Source organism: Salmo salar, chromosome 27, assembly GCF_965601325.2.
Source record: "Salmo salar chromosome 27, fSalSal1, whole genome shotgun sequence".
NCBI classification, from domain to species: domain Eukaryota; kingdom Metazoa; phylum Chordata; class Actinopteri; order Salmoniformes; family Salmonidae; genus Salmo; species Salmo salar.
In genome coordinates this window covers 8,770,857-8,796,925 of record NC_138317.1, presented here as the reverse complement: position 1 = coordinate 8,796,925, position 26,069 = coordinate 8,770,857, and the positions used below count along the sequence as shown (strand labels likewise).

Here is a 26,069-nt window from a genome sequence, read left to right as displayed (position 1 = left end):
TCTCAGGATGTTGCCTCTGAGCATTTTTGAAGCCACTTGTTTGTCCTTGGCACTGCACATGTTTTGATACTTTTGCTTTAACTCTGCAATGAAGGCATTTTGAAACAATAAAATCCTCAAGATCTTTGGGGGTTCCCTTCATTTGCTGTTTTGTCTTTGGGGAATCTTCTCTCCATTTTCAGTCAATCATACATTTTTTGTATTTCTCAGCTTTCCGTAAAGCATTATCAAGTTTGACATTTGTCATGCAAATATCTCTGTATGTTTTTGAGCGACCTCTTCCAACCTTTTTCCTTCCAGCAAGTATTCAACTTCTCATTCGTGTTGCAGACGATGAGGAAGGGGTATCATGCAGTGTATCAGGGGAAGGTAAGTTAGGGGCAGGTATATTGGCCTCTGGCTGCAAGTTATCTAGTTGCAACTGCTCTCTTTAAAGTCTGTCTTCTATTCCATTGGTTGCATTTCCATTGCCTTCTCTTGCTTCTTTGTTCTCGCTTTGTAAGCTCAGAGATAGATTTCACTTCTCTTTTTTCTTCCAGTATCTCTTCCTGTCTTTTTGCAGATGTTCCTGGAATTGTATAGCATCATTTTCTATTTTGTTTCTACAGTATGTCTGTGACCTCTGTGCTGTTTTATGTGGCATCTTCTAAAAACAAAGAGAAATACTACTTAGTTTTCAACTTGTGCACACCTTGGAACATTTTCTAGATTAAATGAATTTAAAACATGATTAAATAAGCCTAAAGTAAAAACTAATAACAGAATGAATTTGTCATTTCCACAACATTCTGTCATTTATTTCCACCACAGTTAAGTTTGATGGAAATTACTGATGGAAATGAGGCTTCTAGTTTTTGGAGAGAGGCTGTTCAGCAGGCTGTTCAGCATGCTTTGGCTAGTATTACAACTAGCATATAGTTTACACCAAATACATAAAATATTCACATTCTTACAAAATTCTACCACAAATGAAAGAAATTATAGCCTGTTTGGAAATGACTGACATATTTTTCTTCAACTTCTGGACATCACATCTGGAACAACTGTTCGATGCAGCCATGTGTCACAATACGTTTCTATGGTAACTACATTAACATTCTCTTGAAAAAACGTTCTTAATGAGGAATTTGTCCTCTGATGGAAATGACACCACTACCAAGACAGGTATATTTGGTGTAAAAAACAAAACAAAGGACATACAAATATTGATATAGATTTTATTTCATTGACTCTTTTTTTCTAGTAGATAACATGTAATGTGTAATTATTTATGCTTTCTCATAGAAAAACATAGTAGAAGCTCAAAAGTCTGGGTCGGGGACAAGGGCAAAACAGTGATATTTGAGGTATAAAAGTAGCAAAAGAAGTTGATAGAGAGGTGTTAAAAAATTCTGGGGTGATTGTAGTGCGAACTTAAAAATAAAAGGTCATTTGTATGTTATTATTGAAATAAAATCCTAAACATTTACCCCGAGGACATAGAAGTGCCAGTAGTTACAGAATCACCCTACAATGAGTACCCAGGTGTTTTGATATTCCTGCATTTTTATTACTGTTAGCAGCTCGTCACGTCTATTTGAATTAATATTGAGGAATATTTCACATTCTTTGGTCATAGGAACAACATACATTTGTGCATAAGGCAGATGTTGTGCGACTCGAGTTTTGCCATCAGGTGGAAGACTGTGTCCCCTCTCTGGTCAGTCTCACCAGAGGAAAGGAAGGAGAGAGCAGGGACAGTGAGAGGCAGACCCTCTGCTGCTCTCTCTCTCCCTCCCTTCTGATGAGACTAATGCCGCATTCAAAACAACTGGCAACTCGGGAATCTCTGACTTCCGAGCGTTCAAGACAACTGGGAACTTGGGAAAAAAATTTGATCCGAATGGGAAAAATAGTTTGGAGCGGTCATCCAAGTCGGAAACTCACACATCGTTTTTTTCAGAGAACCCAGTTGTCTTGAAAGCACCATGACCATCAGATTCAGGTCCCATCAGTACAGTAAAATAAAAAATAAAATGATTTGCAAATGATTTCAATTTATGCTCGCACTTGCGAGCTTTGCCTCGCAAGTGCTACACCAACTGATTTATTTTATTGTCAAAGCTTGAGTTTTCTTTTAAAATATAATATGGTCTGAGAAGAACAATATTGGCAGGCCAGGCATATAGCCAATATGCAGTGATAATGTATTAGGCCTACTGCACAAACCTCATTCCTACAGAACTGCTTTTATTAGGTTAATGTTCCATTTTTGAAGTCATGTTTAAAAAAAAATCTGAGCGGTAGATCTCAGCATGCTTTTTGACTACGAAAGTGATCTTGACTCAGAAAAGGTTGGTGACCACTGCTCTAGCTCTTCACTCCCCTCGCTTCCTCTTCACTCTCTCCAGCTCAGCCCCAGTGTCTGAGCAATGAAGGAGAAGACGTGTGTATCCTCCAGGATTGCCTTAGTGGTTGGCTTTCCCGCCCCGTGCCCGCTGCGGGTGTCTACCCGGACCATAAGAGGCTGGGCCTGCCCGGGGCTGTTGCCCACACCGTGCTGCAGTGTGGCACAGTACTTCAGGGTGTGGAGGGGCACCACCCGGTCGTCATGGTCACCAGTCAGTAGGAGCATGGCAGGGTAGGCAGCGCCAATGTGAGGTGGAGGGGGGAGGTTGTGGAGAGGGGAGTACCTGAGGGTGAGTGGAGGGAGAGAGAGATAATTGAGTTCTACCAAATATTTATTGTACAAATTACATGCAGAGCTACAATGTGGCGTCCAATGCATTTATGTTTATGTTCAGTATGTGTTGTATGCTTAGTGTGTGTGTGTGTGTGTGATCTGAGTGTGCCAGACTTACTTGATGAGCCATTTGAACTGCTCAGGGTGGTCTGCACAGCCGTAGTCAGTGGTCCAGGCGTGGCCGATGGTAAACTTATGGAACTTGAGCATGTCCATCACCCCAACCTTAGCCACAGCACAGCCAAACAGGTCCGGACACTGATTCACACATGCCGCTGGGTTTGAAAGTGTGTGTGTGTGTGTGTGTGTGTGTGTGTTTGTGTGTGAGAGAGAGATAGACATGTCTTACACTTGTTATATGATTAATTACACTTCTAAAACATACCCAACTCACACTTTGACAAGTACACACACACACACATACACACACACACACACACACACACACACACACACACACACACACACACACACACACACACACACACACACCAACATCCAATCTTTCCTAAATGGCCATAGACACCAGTAGGATTGTAAAACGTTTGCCTGCCGACAGTACTTAGCACCTCTGAACAGTGTGACTGGCTCATACGTACGAAAGAAAATCCCTATTAAATACAAATATTTAAAAAAAATTAAAAAACTCCACGTGGGGGTTTGTGCTCTCTGATTGGCTCAAAGTGAAGTTGTTTGCCACTGACAAGCAATCGGTAAGTTCATCACCACCGGGTCGGCATGCAACAGGTACTGCTTTTGTTCTAGCGAAAAAAGGAACAGGTGTGATAAATACCTATCGGCAGTCTATCGGCTATGAGATTCTCGATGTGTTTCATGCTATAGAGGGAGAGAGACCTGTCTTACACTTAAACATACCCGACTCACCTCTTTAACAAGCACACACACACACTACAGCAACATCCAATCTTTCCTAAATGGCCACTTAAAATAAGGAAGTACTCTTTAGTTGGATTTGTACAATGCAATATGGTTGGCAGTCTTTTTAAATGATGTAGCTAACTACTGTTTAATGTGCTGTGTAATCACTGAATTCATTTACATGAACAATTATACTGAAGATATAAAACATTTAAAGAGAATGCGGTTATGATTGACCAAACTAGGAGACAATTTAGAATGATGGCCTTAAATGCCATCCCCTCTCCATACCCACGAGCAGTCCCCCGTTGGAGGCGCCGTTGATGGCTATGCGTCTGGCTGTGGTGTAGTTCTCCTGGATCAGATACTCTGCTGCACACCGGAAGTCATCAAAGCAATTCTGCTTGTTCCCCAGGGTACCACCTAGACAGAATAAGGAATTCAACTCTAGACGGGATACTGCCATAGTCCATAGATAACATGCCATTTAGCAGACACTTTTCCGCACTATCCTGGCCTTGCAAGCGCCATGTTCTGCCAACTAAGCTACAGAGAGACTGGGGCCGAGTATCAATAGTCATAGCTACAATAGTTTCCATTGGTCATCTTAAGCATGACAGGTGAAGGCAAAACAGTGGAAAGCTGTGCTAGTGAATATAAAACTAGCGAATCGCAGCCCGTAGGTTTAACATACTGTTGCTTTATTTAACCTATTTCTATGCGTCTTTAGGTGGAGAAGATACAGTACCTTTGTGCCAAGTCTGTCCGTACTCCCCTCCTCCTCTGATGTTGGCTACAGCCAGGATTCCCCCCAGGTGTCTGACAAAGAGCAGGTATGGAACACTGACAGAGCGAGAGAGACAGCGAGGGGAGGGGTGATGGACAGGTGTCACTCAAATCACACCAACTCAGAATACAGGTCACTTGGATGAATTCTATACTTGTGAATTCCTGGAGGGGAAAGATACATCATGTTCTGTTGGAGGTCCATGCGTTGTGATACTAACTTGTAGTATGGTTGGATAGAGTGCTCAAAGCCTCCATATCCGTACAGGAAGACAGGATGTGATCCATCCTTCTTAAGACCCCGGGCGTGCACCAGGAACATGGGGATTTTAGTTCCATCCTTGCTGGGGTAAAACACCTGAAACACACAGCAATGTTGTCATACTGAGAGTGTCAAGATACTGTTAAGTTGTTACTGTAATCTGCTGTTGTCTTACCTGGTTGGTTTCATAGTCCTCCTGTTGGATACCCTTCACATCCACCTGTCTGAACACTGTGGGTTCTGGAGACGCCTGGCTCAGGTCACAGTGGTAGATCACACCTGGGAGAGACACGACACATAGGGGTTAGAGGTCCTAGAGAGGTCAAAGGTTATAGATAATAAGGACGTTGGCAGGGAGGGTACCCAAACCGTAGTATTGAAAGCTAGTCTTAATTTGTGTTGAATGTAAGCCACTCCATACTAATAGTGTGAATATTAACCCTAATGAATCATAATTAAGTGAAAAGACAAGGAGGTGTAAGCACATCAGGTTATGCCAATGAAATTCCCATATCCTTTTCATGTCTAACACCACAAAATCAGTTGAGTATCCTCTAGGAGACAGTCCAGTACCTGGCGTGGTGAAGGAGGTGAACTTGTAGAAAAAATCAGAGTGTTTCTTCTTACAGCTGAGGCCCACCACAGTGCCCACGTCCAGAGGCAGATCTCTGACCAGACCACCAGTGGACAGCTCATACAACTGCAGGATGTCCTTCACGTCATGGACATAGTTGACCAGCAGGTGGAGCTGGTTCACAGAAGCCACGGAGCCTATAAGGAAGACAGAAAATTCTTACATGTAGGCTACTTGGGTTCCTTCTGAGCATATCAACACGTCTAGAATCAGTTATTTCTGTTTAAAACGTGAACCAATTTCAGCTAAATAATGAAACTGGCCTTGGATTATAAGGAAGGCATAACGCACCAATAACCTGACATATATAGGATCCAATTTCATGGCAAATTATTGCAAGAGGGATGCAATTTCTGTTTTGTTTTACAATGTTGAAGTATACTGTGTTAGGTATTCTTCACATGCTGTTCTTTCTCTTGTCCAATAGATGGCAGTCTGCTTTTAATAATTGTAGTACAGCATGGGACACAGACTTCCTGTTAACTCCTTTCCCCTCTCAAATGGACTTTGTCTAAGATACAGCAACTACACTGGATATTCTAGTATAGGGAGTTCAACCAAAATGAAGAAGTGCAATGCTAGTAAGTCAAGTCGAGTATAAATAGAACAAATGTCAATAATGTAGGCAATTTGCTGATTTCCAACAGTGTGCGTGTGTACAGTACATGCTGTTAACGATATACTTGTGTGTGTATTGTTCTAGGAATGGAGAGAGAGAGAGAGTCACACACCCATGACCCTTAATACACTGAGCATACATCACGAACCACCTGGTAGAACCTCCTAAAACCTTCAAAGCACACCCTCAACCAAAGATACGGCAGTAAACACGTGGCCCCACATCCAGTAGTGATTAAAATCTCTCAGCTAACAGAATGGTAGGCAGATGAAACACCACTGCTCTAGTGATATTAGTCAATATGGTGCCAATATGGTTTGGTGAAGAACATCCTTGTGGTATGTAAAAGGGATAAACTTGAAATGAGAAGTAACTCACTTTCATACGACCTGTTCCTGCCCCGATTACATTGAAGACGCGTGCCAGATCCTACAATGCCTGGAAGTATCTTATGAACTAGGGCTGACAAAATGGCTTGCTACGTCGCAAACATCTTGCTGGTGGTAGATTTTAAACCGTGATTCACTGAGGACAAAGTTCCCGTACTTGCAAAGTTGCATGCTATGATGAAAGTGGGTTAACCAAGACAAGAAGTTCCCACTCACTGTGGTTGATAGACTGAAACATAAACATTCAAATCCATAAGTGAAACTTGGCAAGTAGCCTGACCATACTAAACTTATTTTACCTCCTTTAGTCCAGTGGTCTCCAACCCTGATCCTGGATACTCACACCGAAACTCAAATTTTAGTTTCAGCCCAGCACAAAAAAACACATTTGGCTCATCACCACCATCATCATGATTAGGTCATTAGGTCATATCAGTTGTTTTAGTGGTGGGCTGGAACAAAATCCTGCACACCCTGTAGCTCTCCAGAACCAGGGTTGGATACCACTGCTCACGTTTCTCTTACCCAGGACGTCCTTGTCGTGCTGGGGTAGAAGGGTCCTCCAGTGCTCCTTGTTTGGTTTCTCCAGGTCAATGTTGATCAGGCAATAGCGAGGGGCGTCCAGGTTGGTGCGGAAGGTGAACACACTGCCCTCGTTGGTGATGTACGAGTACTGCGCCTCAAAGTTGTCCACCAGCTTCACCCAAGGCAGCAGGCCTATAGGTACAGATGCACTCAAATATATTGGCACACATGCAATATACAAACGAGTGCAATGGAGCAGAACTTACCACAGGTGAGATAAAGTACGAGCAAATGACAATCCCTTTCCTCCAACCACATTAACTTTTGAATAATTTAGTCGAGGCCATTTTTTACTTTGAAGTGAAAAATCTCGTTTGGTTTTGATTTATTTTTCTTGGTGCTGTGCAGTTGGAAATCAAATACCAAATGTTTGCCATTTATTTTTGGAAGAAATAGTGAATCGTGCAAATATATTTGACTGCACCTGTACAGGACAATAAGAGCTAGTATTGAGACGCACCTATGATGTCAGGTGTTCATACAGGGTCTGATTAAAATGGTAGGGACAGACCTGTGATGCCATTGGGTAGCTTCTCCAGGTCACAGTACCACAGCTGGTTGACTGGCTCACAGCCCTCTGTGATGTTGAGCACTGCATACCTGCCGTCATCCGACACCTAGGGAGAGCAAGAGAGAAGGCAGACGGAGAGACAGAGCGAGTAAGATTGTGAGAGAGGGGGACAAGGAGGGTGAGGGAGAAATACAAACGAGTTGACGCTTTAGCACTAGCTGATGCTATACCTACATTAACAATGCAAGTCATTACTTACAAACGGGGATCAAAAGATCGATCCGGGATTGAGAAAGAGTCAAACAAGGTGGAAGAGAGAAGTGAGTGAGATGAGAAAAAGAGTGACAGTGTAATAGCAGTAGATTCATATGGAGAATGTGGTGGACAACAGGTGAGAAATGTAAAGAAAAAGCATTCTCTTTAAACTCACTGTTACTCCACTGTGCCATTTTGGATGGTCAGGAAACTCAGCCACCAGGATGTCCTCTGATTGGTTGGTGCCGATCACATGGTAGTAGAGTTTCTGATTGAGGTTGGATGTGGTCTCTGTGCCTGTGGTGCAATGCAGAAAGCTGTGTTTTTCAACGTGTCTGTGCACTTGTACAGTGGATACGGCGCATTCAGAAAGTATTCAGACCCCTTCCCCTTTTCCACATTTTGTTACTTTACAGCTTTATTCTAAAATGGGTTAAATAAAAAAAAAATCCTCATCAATCTACACACAATACCCCATAATGGCAAAGTGAGAACAGGTTTTAAGAAATGTTTGCAAATGTATTAATAAAATTAAAAAACTAATTATTGACATAACTATTCAGGCCCTTTGTTTTCAGACTCGAAATTGAGGTCAGGTGTATCCTGTTTCGATGTTTCTTTCTACAACTTGGAGACCACCGGTGGTAAATTCAATTGATTGTACATGATTTGGAAAGGCACACACCTGTCTATATAAGGTCCCACAGTTGACAGTGCATGTCAAAGAAAAAGATAAGCCATGAAGTCGAAGGAATTGTCCATTGAGCTCCGAGACAGGATCGTATAAGAGGCACAGATCTGGGGAAGGGTACCAAAACATGTCTGCAGCATTGAAAGTTCGCAAGAAGACAGTGGCCTCCATCATTCTTAAATGAAAGAAGTTCGGAACCGCCAAAAGTATTCCAAGAGCTGGCCGCACGGCCAAACTGAGCAGTCGGGGGAGAAGGGCCTTGGTCAGGAAAGTGACCAAGAACCCGATGGTCACTCTGATAGAGCTCTAGAGTCCCTCTGTGGAGATGGGAGAAACTTCCAGAAGGACAACGATCTTTGCAGCACTCAACCAATCAGGCCTTTATGGTAGAGTGGCCAGATGGAAGTCACTCCTCAGTAAAATGCACATGACAGCCTGCTTGGAGTTTGCCAAAAGGCACCTAAAGACTCTCAGACCATGAGAAACAAGCTTCTTTGGTCTGATGAAACCAAGATTGAACTCTTTGGCCTGAATGCCAAGCGTCACGTCTGGAGGAAACCTGGCATTATCCCTAGGGTGAAGCATGGTGGTGGCAGCATCATGCTGTGGGAATGTTTTTCAGAGGCAGGGACAGGGAGACTAGTCAGGATTGAGGGAAAGATGAACGGAGCAAAGTACAGAGAGATCCTTGATGAAAACCTGCTCCAGAGCGCTCAGGACCTCAGACTGGGGCGAAGTTTCACCTTCCAACAGGACAATGACCCTAAGCACACAGCCAAGACAATGCAGGAGTGGCTTCGGGACAAGTCTCTGAATGTCCTTGAGTGGCCCAGCCCAGAGCCCGGACTTAAACCTGATCAAACATCTCTGGAGAGACCTGAAAATAGCCGTGCAGTGACGCTCCCCATACAACCTGACTGAGCTTGAGAGGATCTGCAGAGAAGAATGGGAGGAACTCCCCAAATTCAGGTGTGCCAAGCTTGTAGCGTCATACCCAAGAAGACTCAAGGCTGTAATCACTGCCAAAGGTGCTTCAACAAAGTACTGAGTAAAGAGTCTGAATACTTATGTAAAAGTGATATTTCAGTTTTTGCTTTGTCATTATGGGGTATTGTGTGGGGCGCTTGTCAGAGGAGTGATCAGGAAAAACAATTTAATCCATTTTAGAATAAGGCTGTAACGTAACAAAGTGAAAAAGTCAAGGTGTCTGAATACTTTCTGAATGCACTGTATACTATGTTGTACTGTATACAGTAGAGTTCATATGTGTGTGTGTGTGTCTCACCATCAGCCTTGCCGTCCTGCCGGGGATAACAATTATAAAACACCCCGCGGGCGTCGTGGGTCCAGGCCAGGCAGCTGAACTTCACCCTGTCCAGGACATCAGGCAGCGTCATGAGGTCATCAGCCTTTAGGAAGTGCACCGTCACCCAGTCGGAGCCACTGGAGCTCAGGCCATACGCAAAGTACTCGCACTCCTCTGACAAGCGCCCCACTGAAAGGAGAAGGAGAGCGAGGCAAGGAGAGAGGAAAAGGAAAAATAGATATTACATTGTGTGATATTATAATGTATGATGTAAAGTTGGCCTATCACTTATGTGTTCTTTTAGCAATATACTCCACCTTTGTCACAGCAATAAAATCTAATAACAGAATAGAAATATCAATTGCTTGACAAGAGAGGAGGAGGAATTGTGAGGACTCAGGTTGAGACATACACACAAACACACTATAAAACGTTGTATTACAGTAATCAACTCACTCTTCAAGGCTACAGTCCCATCCGCAGACAGTGTGTTTGGGTCAAAGAAGACTGTGGCCGGTCCGTCCAGAGAGTCCTGCACATAGAGCGCATCGTGGTTCTGCAGGCCCTGGTTATGGAAGTAGAAATACCTATGGACCGAGGAAACCAGTTATATTTGTTCTACCATGGAGAGCATCAGACACACATACAGTGCCTTCAGAAAGTACTCATACCCCTTCATTTATTCCACATTTTGTTATGTTACAGCCTGAATTAAAAAATTATGAAATAGACACATAATGACAACGTGAAAACATTCTTAGAAATGTTAGCAAATTTATTGAAAATGAAATACAGAAATATAATTTACTTAAGTATTCACACCTGAGTCAATACTTTGTAGAAACACCTTACAGCTTTGAATCGTCTTGGGTATGTCTGTACCAGCTTTGCACATCTGGATTTGCAGATTTTCTCAAGCTCTGTTAAGTTAGATGGGAGCAGCCATCTTCAAGTCTTTCTACAGATTTTCAATGGGATTCAAGTCTGGGTTTTGGCTGGGCCACTCAAGGACTTTCACATTCTTGTTCTGAAGCCATTCCAGCATTTATTTGACTGTATGCTTGGGGTCATTGTCCTGTTGGAATGTAAATCTTTGCCCCAGTCTAAGGTAGCTTGCACTCTGAAGCAGGTTCTCGTCAAGGATTTGCCTGCATTTGGCTCCATTCATTGTTCCCTCTAGCCCTACCAGTCTTCCAGTCCCTGCCACTGAAAAACATCCCCATAGCATGATGCTGCCACCACCATGCTTCACGGTAGGGATGGTGTTAGACAGGTGATGCCTGGTTTTCTCTAGACATAGCGGTTTGCGTTGTCGTCTCATCAGACCACAGAATCTTTTGCCTTATGTTCGCAGTCTTTCACATGCTTTTTTGCAAACTCCAGGCGTGCCGTTATGTGCCTTTTTCTCAGGAGTTGCTTCAGTCTGCCCACTCACCTATAATGCCCAGATTGGTGAACTGCTGTAGAGACTGTTGTCCTTCTGGCAGATACTCTCATCTCAACCAAAGAACTCTGTCATTCCGTCAGTGGTCAATGGGTTCTTGGTCACCTCCCTGACCATGGTCCTTCTTCCCTGGTTGCTCAGTTTGGTTAGAAAGCCAGCTTTAGGGAGAGTCTGGGTAGTGCCAAGGCTGAGGAGTACGTTTCACACATGCAGTTATTGCGTAGTTACCTCTTTTTGTGCATTTTCTTGGAAATAAGTGTGGAGGCTTTGGTTCCAGTCCCTAAACTGCTTTCTAACCAGTTTCCTCTCTTGTAGGGGCAGCTGTATTTTAGTTCCTAATCTGTTTATTTCCCATAGAGAATGATAGAGGCCTTTAGTGGCCAAAATGCCGAATAAGCATGGACAGGACCATGGAGGGCTTCCACCATTTTAATGTAGTCAACTGGGTGGGACTTCCAACTTCATTGGCTGATCCCTCCTGGTGACAAAGATGAGTCCTCTGTCTCTATGTTGTTTCCTCTCTTGTAGGAGCAGTTGTAGTGATGGGCTTTCTGAAGGCTTCGGTGCTTTCACCAAATTGTGCCAAAAAACGGTTGATTACCCGGAGCAGTTGGAAATCCCGCTCATGGCACCACTCCGCGCTCCATGTGCTATCCTACAACGCCGCTAAAAACCGCGCCGCGCTCACAGGAAAACACACTGCAGCTCCAAATTCGCTCCATTAATTAAAATCACAATTTAACCGTCTATTTTTGTGACTACCTGGACCTACCAATTTCTTTATAAGTATTGAAACCAAACCATACAATTATTTGAATAAGCATGAAAATGTGACTGTAAGAAGCAGACATAATTTCAAAATAGGCCACATGTCATATTAAACAGCATATAAACAATCTAAATAGGTCAGGAGCCAGACAGGGAGCATAAGAAGGAATGATAATTAATTATTTATGCTATATTATTTCAATTATTTCAAGGCTATAGCAAGTGATTTAAAGTACTTAGGTAAAAATACTTGAAAGTACTACTTAAGTAGTTTTTTGGGGTATCTGTACTTTACTATTTATATTTTTGACAGTCTTTTACTTTACTAAATTCCTAAAGAAAATGATATACTTTTTACTCCATACATTTTCCTTGACACCCAAAAGTACTTGTTACATTTTGAATGCTTTGCAGGAAATTCACACACTTATCAAGAGAACATCCCTGGTCATCCCTACTGCCTCTGATCTGACGGACTCACTAAACACATACTTCGTCTGTAAATTAAAATAAACAAGAAAATGAGGCCGTCTGGTTTGCTTAATATAAGGAATTTTATATGATTTACACTTTTACTTTTGATACTTAAGTATATTTTAGCAATTACATTTACTTTTGATAATTAAGTATATTTCAAACCAAATACTTTTAGACTTTTACGCAAGTAGTATTTTACTGGGTGACTTTTACTTTTACTTGAGTCATTTTCTATTAAGGTATCTTTACTTTTACTCAAGTATGAAAATTGGGTACTTTTTCCACCACTGGCTATAGCCTACAAAGAAATACATTGTGAACCATTTGCGAGTGCGAGACAATAGGCTGGTAGGGACATAAAGCCCTCAGCATTTAAACAACATTTCGTTATATTAAATCATTGTAGTCTATAACATGCGCATATATTTTATTTATTTAACTAGGCAAGTCAGTTAAGAACAAATTCTTATTTACAATGACGGCCAAACCCTAACGACGCTGGGCCAATTGTGCCCATGGGACTCCGAAAACGGCCAGATTTGATACAGCCTGGAATCGAACCAAGGTCTGTAGTGACACCTCTAGCACTGAGATGCAGTGCCTTAGACTGCTGTGCCACTCGGGAGCTGTAACTTACTTAGAATTAAATACAAATTAAACGAAAAATTACTTATTAGTGCCTTTTGAATTTTTAAAGGGAGACATGAGTTTGGCCAATCTTTGTCTTCAGGCTCATGCGATGGTGCCTGGAGAGACGGCCAGCAGTGGAGAAAATCCTCTCTTTACCTGCAGAGCCACTGGGGATGCTAAACACCCTTTTGGCCACTCTTGCCACTCTTTATTTTTCTATAGGTAGGCTTAGAGGTTTTTAGGCAAAATAACCCAATCAAAACGGAAAGCTCCTTGAATGTGGGAATATGCCAGGCTTATTGATTTAGCACCTGTGTGTTATATCAGTTTCTTTATGAAAATATTTAGCGAAGTCCATGACTTCGCTAAAGCAAGGGGCTATAGCGGCACCCAAGCAGACCACAAATGTATGCTGGGGCGGTCATGCCCTGTGCTCGTGAAGTGAGCGCTACTGGAGCAAAATTGAAGTGGGTGAGAAGGCTGACACTCCAGCCTTTGGGAATCTCGCTCTACTCCACTCCAGCTCAGCTCACATACTCTGCTCGGAGCTTCATTATCTGTTCAGAATGCACATTAGTGACATCTTCTGGTCAGTAATAAATAGCAGCGTGTTTTTAGTAAAACGCCTTGCCGCAGCGGTAAGTCGTTGGCTTTGGTAGCCTACAATCAATTGGAATACCAGGTATGCATTTTACATTATGCTTCCATTTTTTGCCTTCAAGTTTAATATTTTTCAAAAACTGAATCTACAGTTTGCCATTATTTAAGATGCTGAAGATGGAAGCTATACTACATAAAACAAATGATTTGAACAACTGTGCAGAAAGTGTGGTTTAACTTTTTTTTTTAAATTTGAAACCAGGTTAGGTAGCAATGGTAGTGGCAAGGTAGGTTTGGTAGCAATGGTAGTGGCAACAAACCATGACAGACGAAATTGTTGTTTTTCTTCATAAAATGAGCTAAATAGTACGGGTAAATCTCCCTTGTCTCACATACCCATAAAATACAGTATACAACGATCAATGTCTGATACAGTACCAGTCGAAGGTTTGGACACATCTCCTCATCCAAGGGTTTTTCTTTATTTGTTCTATTTTCTACATTGTAGAATAATAGTGAAGACAACTATGAAATAACACATATGGAATCATGTATTAACCAAAACAAAGTGAAACAAATCAAAATATATTTTAGATTCTTCAAAGTAGCCACCATTTGCCTTGATGACAGCTTTGCACACTTTTGGCTTTCTCTCAACCAGCTTCATGAGGTAGTCACCTGGAATGCATTTCACTTAACAGGTGTGCCTTGTTAAAAGTTAATTTGTGGAAATTCTTTCTTTCTTAATGCGTTTGAGCCAATCAGTTGTGTTGTGACAAGGTAGGGGTAGTATACAGAAGATAGCCCTATTTGGTAAAAGACCAAGTCCATATTATGGCAAGAACAGCTCAAATAAGCAAAGAGAAACGACAGAACATCATTACTTTAAGACATGAAGGTCAGTCAATCCGGACAATTTCAAAAACGTTGAACTTTTCTTCAAGTGCTGTCTTAAAAACCATCAATCCATCAAAACCATCAATCGCTGTGATGAAACTGGCTCTAATGAGGACCGCCATAGGAAAGGAAGACCCAGAGTTACCTCTGCTGCAGAGGATACATTCATTAGAGTTACCAGCCTCTGAAACAGCAGCCCAAATAATTGCTTCACAGAGTTCAAGTAACAGACACATCTCAACATCAAGTGTTCAGAGGAGACTGCGTGAATCAGGCCTTCATGGTCAAATTGCTGCAAAGAAACCACTACTAAAGGACACCAATAAGAAGGAGAGACTTGCTTGGGCCAAGAAACACGAGCAATGGACATTAGAACAGTGAAAATCTGTCCTTTAATCTGACGAGTCCAAATTTGCAATTTTTGGTTCCAACTGCTGTGTCTTTGTGAGACGCAGAGTAGGTGAATGGATGATCTCTGTATGTGTGGTTCCCACTGTGAAGCATGGAGGAAGAGGTGTGATGGTGTGGGGGTTCTTTGCTGGTGACACGGTCAGTGATTTTTTTTTATTCAAGGCACACTTAACCAACATGGCTACCACAGCATTCTGCAGCGATACGCCATCCCATCTGGTTTGTGCTTAGTGGGACTGTTAAACAGGACAATGACCCAACACACCTCCAGGCTGTGTAAGTGCTATTTGAGCAAGAAGGAGAGTGATGGAGTGCTGCATCAGATGACCTGGCCTCCACAATCACCCGACCTCAACCCAATTGAGATGGTTTGGAAAAGCAGCTAACAAGTGCTCAGCATATGTGAGAACTCCTTCATGACGGTTGGAAAAGCATTCCAGGTGAAGCTGGTTGAGAAAATGCCAAGAGTGTGCAAAGCTGTCATCAAGGCAAAGGGTGGCTACTTTGAAGAATCTCAAATAAAAAAAATTAAAAAAAAAATTGAGTGGTTTAACACTTTTTTGGCTACTACATGATTCCATATGTGTTATTTCATAGTTTTGATGTCTTCACTATTATTCTAAAATGTAGAAAATAGTAAAAATCAAGAAAAACCCTTGAATGAGTAGATGTGTCCAAACGTTTGACTGGTTACTGTCTGTACACACACAGGACAATTACACTATGATACACAATAGGCACCAAAAAGCAGACCATATGCTATCCTAGGTACTTTCATCTCAACCACGTATTGTATGTGGTCTTACGACTCACTTTTGAGACATGCTACTGATAAGCTATTTTCATAGTGAGAACTTCACACTGCCTATGGAGTTGGGATTATATGTTTCAAATCTTTTGGAAGACTATTCCAAAGAATGGCAGCTGAGTTTCTGTCCCCATCCGACTATTAAATCAAAAGGAACAATGTCAGTTTCACTCCTCCTTGTCGTTGCGTACAGTAAGTACCTGGGGACCATACCGTGGACAAGCTTATGTACAAGACACACTTTATTCTGACAGACTATCTCCTCCACGTTGAGCTATCTGAGTCTTTCAACGTGGGAATGGTTAAGATGAGTACGTGCTGGAAGTTGAACAATAATCCTGACTAATTTGTTCTGCGACTTCTGCAGTTTGTTTTTAATTGTCCAGTAGAGGTCAGTGTCTGAAAGCAGCTTGGAATAGAAGAAAGCACCAGAACCACGGCGAAATCAGTGGGATCTCGCATTTTGCAACACACGGTTTGAAAAAGCACGTGATCAAACTAAGCTTTGGACATCATGGATGACGTACTTTTGATAAAGGGATACATGCGTCGGCACACTGATTTGAAGTTAGCTGCAATAGCGATTTCGACGCAAATCTCGGTGCTCCGGTATCAAAAGTAACATCACTAGACAGCTGTAGGGGCAGCTGTATTTTAGCTCCTACTGGTTTCCTCTCTTTTAGGGGCAACTGTATTTTACTCCCTAACCAGTTTCCTCTCTTGTGGGGGCAGCTGTATTTTAGTTCCTATCTGTTTCCTCTCTTGTATGGGCAACTGTATTTTACTCCCTAACCAGTTTCCTCTCTTGTAGGGGCAGCTGTATTTTAGTTCCTACCCATTTCCTATCTTGTAGGGGCATCTGTATTTGAGCTTCTACTTGTTTCCTCTCTTGTTGGGGCAGCTGTATTTTAGTTAACCTGTTTTATCTCTTGTATTTTAGTTCCTAACCTGTTTCCTCTCTTGTAGGGGCAGCTGTACTTGGGGTAGTCGTAGAGCTCAGTTAGCCGCTGGTGAAACTGAGGCCTGACCGCACACTGCTCCAGGAATGGCATGGACAGCTTATTCTGTTCCTCCACAAAGGCCTGGGCAAAGCAAACACACACACTAACACGTCAGTGTTCAGGAATAGGTAGCTGCAATACTGAAACAAATCCCTTGTCATTATGTGTCTTTCCAGATTCCACCTTAGTTTCTTCACTGTCAGGATCTTCCAACCAGGCATACGGGTCACATATCTTAACCCCATGGTAGTCATCCACCTACAGGATAGAAATACAACAGTTACTGTAAGTATGACTGCATGTACAGAAAGAAAAAGAAAGAGGCTATGTCACACAATGTTTGGAAAGGATGCGTAATGACTCCACAGCAGAGTTGGTTGACAGCTGAGTTCAAAAGAATTATTTATTTAAATATGACATTGATTGAAGGAGTGTTTGATGTGGCAATGTCCAATGAAATTCAGATGAATTAAATATAAAACATTTACCGACTGATTTATAGCCTACAACAGTGTATGACACTAAAGATAAAATTAGCAGTCTTACTCAGAACTACAGGCCTTTGTTAGAACCTGTAGAGGCTAAACCAAATTGGAAACAGAAACCATGTTTTTTCTCAGGGTTACTCAGCCTAGCCCATAAAGAATGATAGAGGCCTCTAGTTGCCAAAAGGCCTCATTAGCATGGGCAGTGCCATTGATGGTTTCCACCATTTTAATGTAATTTAATGTAGTCAACTGTGTGGGACTTCCAACTTCATTGGCTGATCCCTCCTGGTGACTCTGTTGAAATCATGTCCAACTGGGACATCAGGAGGGATCCTCCCCCCACCCCCCCAAAAAAAGACTACATTGAAATTGAGATTGCACCAATGCTGCTGCCTGTTCGCTCACAGGTGCCATAATGGGACCTATTTAGGGATGCTTTCTCTGTGGCTCAGCCAGACTGACTTTGCACAGAGTGAAGGCCTACTATTTTTTGCTCTCTTAATAAGATTCAATCTCTTCCTGCTTGTGCGCCTACCACTTTAAGACAGAATGGTCGAGAGAGAGAGATGAAGCAGAGAGAGTGCGAGATAGAGAGAGCTGTTCGAATTTGACACCGACCTTACTCTCATCTCTCCGAGCTGCCGGGTACTTAAATGCCATGGTAGTGTCTAAATGTGTCCGTATGTCTCTTCAAGACGTTTTTCCGTCTGTCCTTTTCCTTTCTCTGTTAGCCCGCCTGCCTATCTGTACTACTCCACACCCTGAAAGACTCAGTGACAGGTAGCCCAAAGTGAAAGTGAAATCTTGTTTTACTTCTATGTTTTTTTTTATGGCGAAGTACACCAACTGTGCCACCTGCTGGATGGGGTGAAAACTGCGAAATAATAGAAGAAAAGGGGGAAGGGGGAAAAACATACTCCTAATATTCCCAAAAGATTTTTTAAATAAAATGTACTCCTGAGGACTTTCACCATTTTGAAGTAGTCAACTGGGTGGGACTTCCTATAGGTTAAGGAAGGATCACATAATTCCATCCAGGTCATCAGGAGGGATCAGCCAATGAATTATACTTGTGAGCAAACATTCCATAACTCCAGGTAAATCGGCAACCTTGGCTTTATACCTTTTCAAACAACACACCCTTTGGTAGCACCCTTTCAGTTTGTTTACCAACTCATAGAAGTAAATGGACCACTTCAAAATGGAGATGGCCTCAATGGCGCCACCCATGCTCTCACAGACACCATAAATATCTCTATGGGATTGACACACTTACAACATGGGTCTGCCCAGCTCCCAACAAGTTATTTCCATTTTTTTTTATTTAACTTGGAAAGTCAGTTAAGAACAAATTCTTATTTACAATGACAGCCTACCAGGGATGGGGTGGGTTAACTGCCTTGTTCAGAGGCTAAACAACAGATTTTGACCTTGTCAGCTCTGGGATTTGACCCAGCAACGTTTTGGATACTGGCACAATGCGCTCACCACTAGGCTACCTGGCACCCCAATGATAATATGATGCCATCATCGATTCAGTCAGGTAGGTCAGTGCAGGGCACAGTCAGTGGGGGCATGAGTAGAGCAAAGAACAGGGGTGGAAATCTACATTGTCCAAAAATAAAATAAAAGATGATGGCATCTCCCAAAAAGTTTGCAACAATAACTTTTTTTCAATACATAAGTGGTCTTATATATTAAAAAGTTGCTGCAGTGTTTTTGGGAAATGCCATCACCTTTTCCTTTTCTTGGACTACATGACTTTACCCAGATGAGCACACCAGTACACCATTTAAAGCCTTTCAGTAGCACTGGCATATTTAAACCCAGGGGAAATCTGAGTGTGTATGAACAAGGGATTTTGTTTGGTGTTAATAAGTGTATGAATATAATAGAAGTGCATTTGTTGGATTGGGTATTTTGGGGGATTGCTTACTACATGTTGGAGAGAGTATTTTAGTGTGTGGGTTGTTGAAATACGCATGTTGCAGGAGTGTGACAGGGACCACGTTTCGAAGTAATCGTCTGCATGTGTGTTACTCCTCCATGTACACTGGTCACTTTAATAATGTTTACATAATGTTTTACACACTTTATATGTACAGTGGGGGGAAAAGTATTTGATCCCCTACTGATTTTGTACGTTTGCCCACTTACAAAGAAATTATCAGTCTATAAATTTAATAGTAGGTTTATTTGAACAGTGAGAGACAGAATAACAGAATACAGAATAATGTCAAAAATGTTATAAAATGATTTGCATTTTAATGAAATAAGTATTTGACCGCTCTGCAAAACATGACTTAGTACTTGGTGGCAAAACCCTTGTTGGCAATCACAGAGGTCAGACGTTTCTTGTAGTTGGCCACCAGGTTTGCACACATCTCAGGAGGGATTTTGTCCCACTCCTCTTTGCAGATCTTCTCCAAGTCATTAAGGTTTTGAGGCTGACATTTGGCAACTCGAATCTTCAGCTCCCTCCACAGATTTTCTATGGGATTAAGGTCTGGAGACTGGCTAGGCCACTCCAGGACCTTAATGTGCTTCTTCTTGAGCCACTCCTTTGTTGCCTTGGCCGTGTGTTTTGGGTCATTGTCATGCTGGAATACCCATCCACGACCCATTTTCAATGCCCTGGCTGAGGGAAGGAGGTTCTCACCCAAGATTTGACGGTACATGGCCCTGTCCATCGTCCCTTTGATGCGGTGAAGTTGTCCTGTCCCCTTAGCAGAAAAACACCTCCAAAGCATAATGTTTCCACCTCCATGTTTGACGGTGGAGATGGTGTTCTTGGGGTCATAGGCAGCATTCCTCCTCCTCCAAACACGGCGAGTTGAGTTGATGTCAAAGAGCTCCATTTTGGTCTCATCTGACCACAACACTTTCACCAGTTGTCCTCTGAGTCATTCAGATGTTCATTGGCCTGTATATGTATTCTTGAGCAGGGGGACCTTGTGGGCGCTGCAGGATTTCAGTCCTTCACGGCGTAGTGTGTTACCAATTGTTTTCTTGGTGACAATGGTCCCAGCTGCCTTGAGATCATTGACAAGATCCTCCCGTGTAGTTCTGGGCTGATTCCTCACCGTTCTCATGATCATTGCAACTCCACAAGGTGAGATCTTGCATGGAGTCCCAGGCCGAGGGATATTGACAGTTCTTTTGTGTTTCTTCCATTTGCGTATAATCACACCAAATGTTGTCACCTTCTCACCAAGCTGCTTGGCGATGGTCTTGTAGCCCATTCCAGCCTTGTGTAGGTCTACAATCTTGTCCCTGATATCCTTGGAGAGCTCTTTGGTCTTGGCCATGGTGGAGAGTTTGGAATCTGATTGATTGATTGTTTCTGTGGACAGGTGTCTTTTTTACAGGTAACAAGCTGCGCTTAGGAGCACTCCCTTTAAAAGTGTGCTCCTAATCTCAGCTCGTTACCTGTATAAAAGACACCTGGGAGCCAGAAATCTTTCTGATTGAGAGGGGGTGAAATACTTATTTCCCTCATTAAAATGCAAATCAATTTATAACATTTTTGACACACGTTTTTCTGGATATTTTTGTTGTTATTCTGTCTCTCACTGTTCAAATAAACCTACCATTAAAATTATAGACTGATCCTTTCTTTGTCAGTGGGCAAACGTACAAAACCAGCAGGGGATCAAATACTTTTCCCCCCCATTGTATATAGTGTATTCTAGCCATGGCTCATCCTATATAACTATTACTGTACACACCTTTTCTATTCATACACTGTCTTTACGCACCATTATATGTATACACACAGATACATACATATTGTATATATGTATGTATATTTTTAAACTCAGCAAAAAAAGAAACATCCCTTTTTCAGGACCCCTGTCTTTCAAAGATAATTAAAAAAAATCAAAATAACTTCACAGATCTTCATTGTAAAGAGTTTAAACACTGCTTCCCATGCTTGTTCAATGAACCATAAACAACTAATGAACATGCACCTGTGGAACGGTTGTTAAGACACTAACAGCTTACAGACGGTAGGCAATTAAGGTCACAGTTATGAAAACTTAGGACACTAAAGAGGCCTTTCTACTGACTCTGAAAAACACCAAAAGAAAGATGCCCAGGGTCCCTGCTCATCTGCATGAATGTGCATTAGGCATGCTGCAAGGAAGCATGAGGACTGAAGATGTGGCCAGGGCAATAAATTGCAATGTCTGTACTGTGAGACGCCTAAGACAGTGCTACAGGGAGACAGGATGGACAGCTGATTGTCCTCGCAGTGGCAGACCACGTGTAACAACACCTGCACAGGATCGGTACATCCGAACATCACACCTGCGGGACTGGTACAGGATGGCAACAACAACTGCCCGAGTTACACCAGAAACGCATAATCCCTCCATCAGTGCTCAGACTGTCCGCAATAGGCTGAGAGAGGGTTGACTGAGGGCTTTTAGGCCTGTTGTAAGGCAGGTCCTCACCAGACATCACCGGCAACAACGTCTTCTATGGGCACAAATCCACCGTCGCTGGACCAGACAGGACTGGCAAAAGGTGCTATTCACTGACGTGTCGCGGTTTTGTCTCTGATGGTCGGATTCGCGTTTATCGTCGAAGGAATGAGCGTTACACCGAGGCCTGTACTCTGGAGCGGGATCGATTTGGAGGTGGAGTGTCAGTCATGGTCTAGGGCGGTGTTTCACAGCATCATTGGACTGAGCTTGTTGTCATTGCAGGCAATCTCAATGCTGTGCGTTACAGGGAAGTCATCCTCCTCCCTCATGTGGTACCGTTCCTGCAGGCTCATCCTGACATGACCCTCCAGCATGACAATGCCACCAGCCATACTGCTCATTCTGTTCGTGATTTCCTGCAAGACAGGAATGTCAGTGTTCTGCCATGGCCAGCGAAGAGTCCGGATCTCAATCCCATTGAGCACGTCTGGGACCTGTTGGTTTCGGAGGGTGAGGGCTAGGGCCATTCCCCCCAGAAATGTCTGGGAACTTGCAGGTGTCTTGATGGGAGAGTGGAGTAACATCTCACAGCAAGAACTGGCAAATCTGGTGCAGTCCATGAGGAGGAGATGCATTGCAGTACTTAATGCAGCTGGTGGCCATACCAGATACTGACTGTTACTTTTGATTTTGACCCTCCTTTGTTCAGGGACACATTATTCCATTTGTGTTAGTCACATGTCTGTGGAACTTGTTCAGTTTATGTCTCAGTTGTTAAATCTTGTTATGTTCATACAAATATTTACACATGTTAAGTTCGCTGAAAATAAACGCAGTTGACAGTGAGAGGACGTTTCTTTTTTTGCTGAGTTTATATATCCAATTGAAGTCGGAAGTTTACATTCACCTTAGCCAAATACATTTAAAATCAGTTTTTCACAATTCCTGACATTTATTTCAAGTAAAAATTCCCTGTCTTTGGTCAGTTAGGATCACCACTTTATTTTAAGAATGTGAAATGTCAGAATAATAGTAGAGAGAATGATTTATTTCAGCTTTTATTTCTTTCATCACATTCCCAGTGGGTCAGAAGTTTACATACACTCAATAAGTATTTGGTAGCATTGCCATTAAATTGTTTAACTTGGGTCACACATTTCGGGTAGCCTTCCACAAGCTTCCCACAATAAGTTTGGTTTTTGGCCCATTCCTCCTGTCAGAGCTTGTGTAAGTGAATCAGGTTTGTAGGCCTCCTTGCTCGCACACATGCTTTTTCAGTTCTGCCCACACATTTTCTATAGGATTGAGGTCAGGGCTTTGTGATGGCCACTCCAATACCTTGACTTTGTTGTCCTTAAACCATTTTGCCACAACTTTGGAAGTATGCTTGGGGTCATTGTCCATTTGAAAGACCCATTTGCGACCAAGCTTTAACTTCCTGACTGATGCCATGAGATGTTGCTTCAATATATCCACATATTTTTCCAACCTCATGATGCCATCTATTTTGTGAAGTGCATCAGTCCCTCCTGCAGCAAAGCACCCCCACAACATGATGCTGCCACCCCGTGCTTCACGGTTGGGATGGTGTTCTTCTGTCACGACTTCCGCTGAAGTCGGCTCCTCTCCTTGTTCGGGCGCTGTTCGGCGGTCGACGTCACCGGCCTTCTAGCCATCACCGCTCCACTTTTCATTGTTCCATGTGTTTTGTCTTGTTTCCCCGCACACCTGGTTTACATTCCCTAATCACACTAAATATATATTCCCTCTGTTCCCCCCCATGTCTTTGTGTGGAATTGTCTTTGTTACGTGTTTTGTGTGACACGCCAGGTTGGTTTTTCTCCGGGTATCGTGTTCAACCGTAGTATGTTTAAGTGTTAAACATTTTGCATCATTGTGACTTTGTCGCGCTTTTCACTTCTGCTTTTGGCTGGAGGTTTGTTTGACGCAGTTGCGTCCGTCTGTTGTTTGCTTCTGCCAAATAAAGTGTGCGCCTGATCACAACTCTCTGCTCTCCTGCACCTGACTTCTACACCAGTAGCACACAACCTGACAGAATACCACACCCGAACCATGGAGTCAGCAGGAGCAGTACCCCGGTCCGAGGGGTCGAGGAGCGCGTCCGAGAACACTCGGCGATGCTGCAACATCTCGGTGCCACGATGGATTGCGTTGTCCAGACCATGGACCGCTGGGAGAGACAGGGAGTCTCTTCAGCGCCTCGACCAGCGCAACCGGGGTTACCACTACCCGTCCCTCCTGTATCCAATCCCAGTGGGATGCATCTCGCCCTTCCCAGGGAGTGTGATGGGACGGCAGCACGGTGCCAGGGGTTCCTATTACAGCTGGACCTATACCTGGCCACCGTTCACCCGGCTCCCTCGGGAAGGGAGAGGGTGTCCGCCCTCGTCTCGTGCCTCTCGGGGAGAGCTCTGGGGTGGGCAAACGCCGTGTGGGGAGAAGGAGATGCGGCGTTGGACCACTTCGAGGAGTTCACCCACCGCTTCCGGGCAGTCTTCGGCCATCTGCCCGAGGGTAGAGCGGCGGGTGAACGTCTCTTCCACCTGAGGCAGGGGACGAGGAGCGCCCAGGAATTCGCCCTGGAATTTTGGACCTTGGCCGCCGGAGCAGGATGCAACGACAGGGCCCTCATAGACCACTACCGATGCAGCCTGCGCGAGGATGTCCGTCGGGAGTTGGCCCGGCAGGGATGCTACAATCACCTTTGACCAGCTGGTGGATCTGTCCATTCGTTTGGATAACCTGCTGGTCACCCGCGGACGTCCAGAGAGGGCTCTGTCGGTTCCCGCTTCCAGCACCCCCGTCCCGGTGCCAATGGAGCTGGGAGGGGCTGCGCTTAGGGAGGCCGGAGGAGGGGCCACATGCACCCTCTGTGGCCGCAGATGGCACACTGCCGCCGGTGCCGGGCTGGTGCCTCTGGTAGTCGAGGCAGCAGGCAGCGCTCTCTGGCGTCACCCCAGGTATGTCTCTGAATCCCTGCGTCAGGGGTACATTCGGTCCTCCACTTCACCCGCCTCCTCGAGTTTCTTTTTTGTGAAGAAGGAGGGAGGTCTGCACCCGTGTATTGACTATCGAGGTCTAAATCAAATCACGGTGAGGTACAGTTACCCGCTACCTCTCATCACCACGGCGATTGAGTCAATGCACGGGGCGCGCTTCTTCACTAAACTGGATCTCAGGAGCGCTTACAACCTGATGCGTATCCGGGAGGGAGACGAGTAGAAGACGGCGTTCAGTACCACCTCAGGGCATTATAAGTACCTCGTCATGCCTCATGGGTTGACGAATGCTCCATCAGTCTTCCAATCCTTTGTAGACAAGATTTTCAGGGACCTGCACGGGCAGAGTGTAGTGGTGTATATTGATGACATTCTGATATACTCCGCTACACGCGCCGAGCATGTGTCCCTGGTGCACAGGGTGCTTGGACAACTGTTGGAGCATGACCTGTACATCAAGGCGAAGAAATGCCTGTTCTTCCAAGGGTATTGCATTTCCACCTCAGGGGTGGAGATGGAGAGTGACCGCATTTCAGCTGTGCATAATTGGCCGACTCCCACCACGATAAAGGAGGTGCAGCGGGTTTTAGGGTTTGCCAATTACTACCAGAGATTTATCCGGGGTTTTGGCCAGGTGGCGGCTCCCATTACCTCACTGCTGAAGGGGGGGTCCTGTACGTTTGCAGTGGTCGGCTGAGGCGGACAGGGCTTTTGGGCACCTAAGGGTTCTGTTTACCTCGGCTCCCGTGCTGGCCCATCCGGATCCCTCTTTGGCGTTCATAGTGGAGGTGGACGAGTCCGAGGCTGGGATAGGAGCCGTGCTCTCTCAGCGCTCGGGCATGCCATCGAAGCTCCGCCCCTGTCCTTTCTTCGAAGAAGAAGCTCAGCCCGGCGGAGCGGAACTATGATGTGGGGAACCGGGAGCTGTTGCCTGTGGGGCTTTGTGGGGCTTTGAAGGCATGGAGACATTGGCTTGAGGGGGCTAAACACCCTTTTCTCATCTGGACTGACCACCGCAACCTGGAGTACATCCGGGCAGCGAGGAGACTGAATCCTCGACAGGCAAGGTGGGCCATGTTTTTTTACCCATTTTGTGTTCACCCTGTCCTACAGACCAGGTTCCCAAAATGTGAAGGCAGATGCACTGTCCCGGCTGTATGACACAGAGGAGCGTCCCATGGATCATACTCCCGGCCTCCTGCCTGGTAGCGCTGGTCGTGTGGGAGCTGGATGCGGACATTGAGCAGATGTTACGTAGAGAGCCCGCTCCCCTCCAGTGTCCCGTCGGGCGTCTGTACGTTCCGTCTGCTGTCCCGTGACCAGTTGATCTATTGGGCCCACACATCACCCTTCTCTGGTCATCTGGGGATCGGTCGGACGGTGCACTGTCTGAGTGGGAAGTATTGGTGGCCTACCTTGGCAAAGGATGTGAGGGTTTATGTTTCCTCCTGCTCGG

General features: G+C 44.2%; 1 protein-coding gene across 3 annotated transcripts; it reads right to left on the bottom strand.

Moving 5' to 3' along the window:
• Positions 1–1,203: 1,203 nt before the first annotated feature.
• LOC106588491 (prolyl endopeptidase) lies at positions 1,204–17,976 on the bottom strand. 3 transcript variants are annotated; one of them, XM_014177581.3, is made up of 15 exons: positions 17,782–17,976; positions 16,859–16,933; positions 16,623–16,756; positions 10,096–10,226; positions 9,619–9,828; positions 7,818–7,939; positions 7,388–7,493; positions 6,817–7,008; positions 5,223–5,420; positions 4,825–4,928; positions 4,609–4,745; positions 4,350–4,444; positions 3,893–4,024; positions 2,841–2,997; positions 1,204–2,672 (listed from the first exon to the last, which is right to left on the bottom strand). In XM_014177581.3, the coding sequence occupies exons 1-15, from the start codon at positions 17,821–17,823 to the stop codon at positions 2,378–2,380; spliced, it is 2,130 nt and encodes a 709-aa protein (XP_014033056.1). In that variant the 5' UTR covers positions 17,824–17,976; the 3' UTR covers positions 1,204–2,377. The 3 variants fall into 3 exon arrangements, with proteins under 3 accessions (XP_014033056.1, XP_082826082.1, XP_082826083.1); XM_082969956.1 differs by having other exon boundaries at positions 16,623–16,778; positions 17,782–17,966; XM_082969957.1 differs by lacking the exons at positions 1,204–2,672; positions 2,841–2,997 and having other exon boundaries at positions 3,893–4,001.
• Positions 17,977–26,069: the final 8,093 nt, after the last annotated feature.

Bases quoted from the DNA above. Each gene is read 5' to 3' on its own strand.
- LOC106588491 (XM_014177581.3), bottom strand. From the start codon at position 17,823: ATGGCATTTAAGTACCCGGCAGCTCGGAGAGATGAGAGTAAG. The intron at 5,421-6,816 runs GTAAGAGAAACG...TCTTCCTTATAG, and splicing joins GCACGACAAGGACGTCCTGG to GCTCCGTGGCTTCTGTGAAC. The intron at 2,998-3,892 runs GTATGGAGAGGG...TTTCAAACCCAG, and splicing joins CAACGGGGGACTGCTCGTGG to CGGCATGTGTGAATCAGTGT.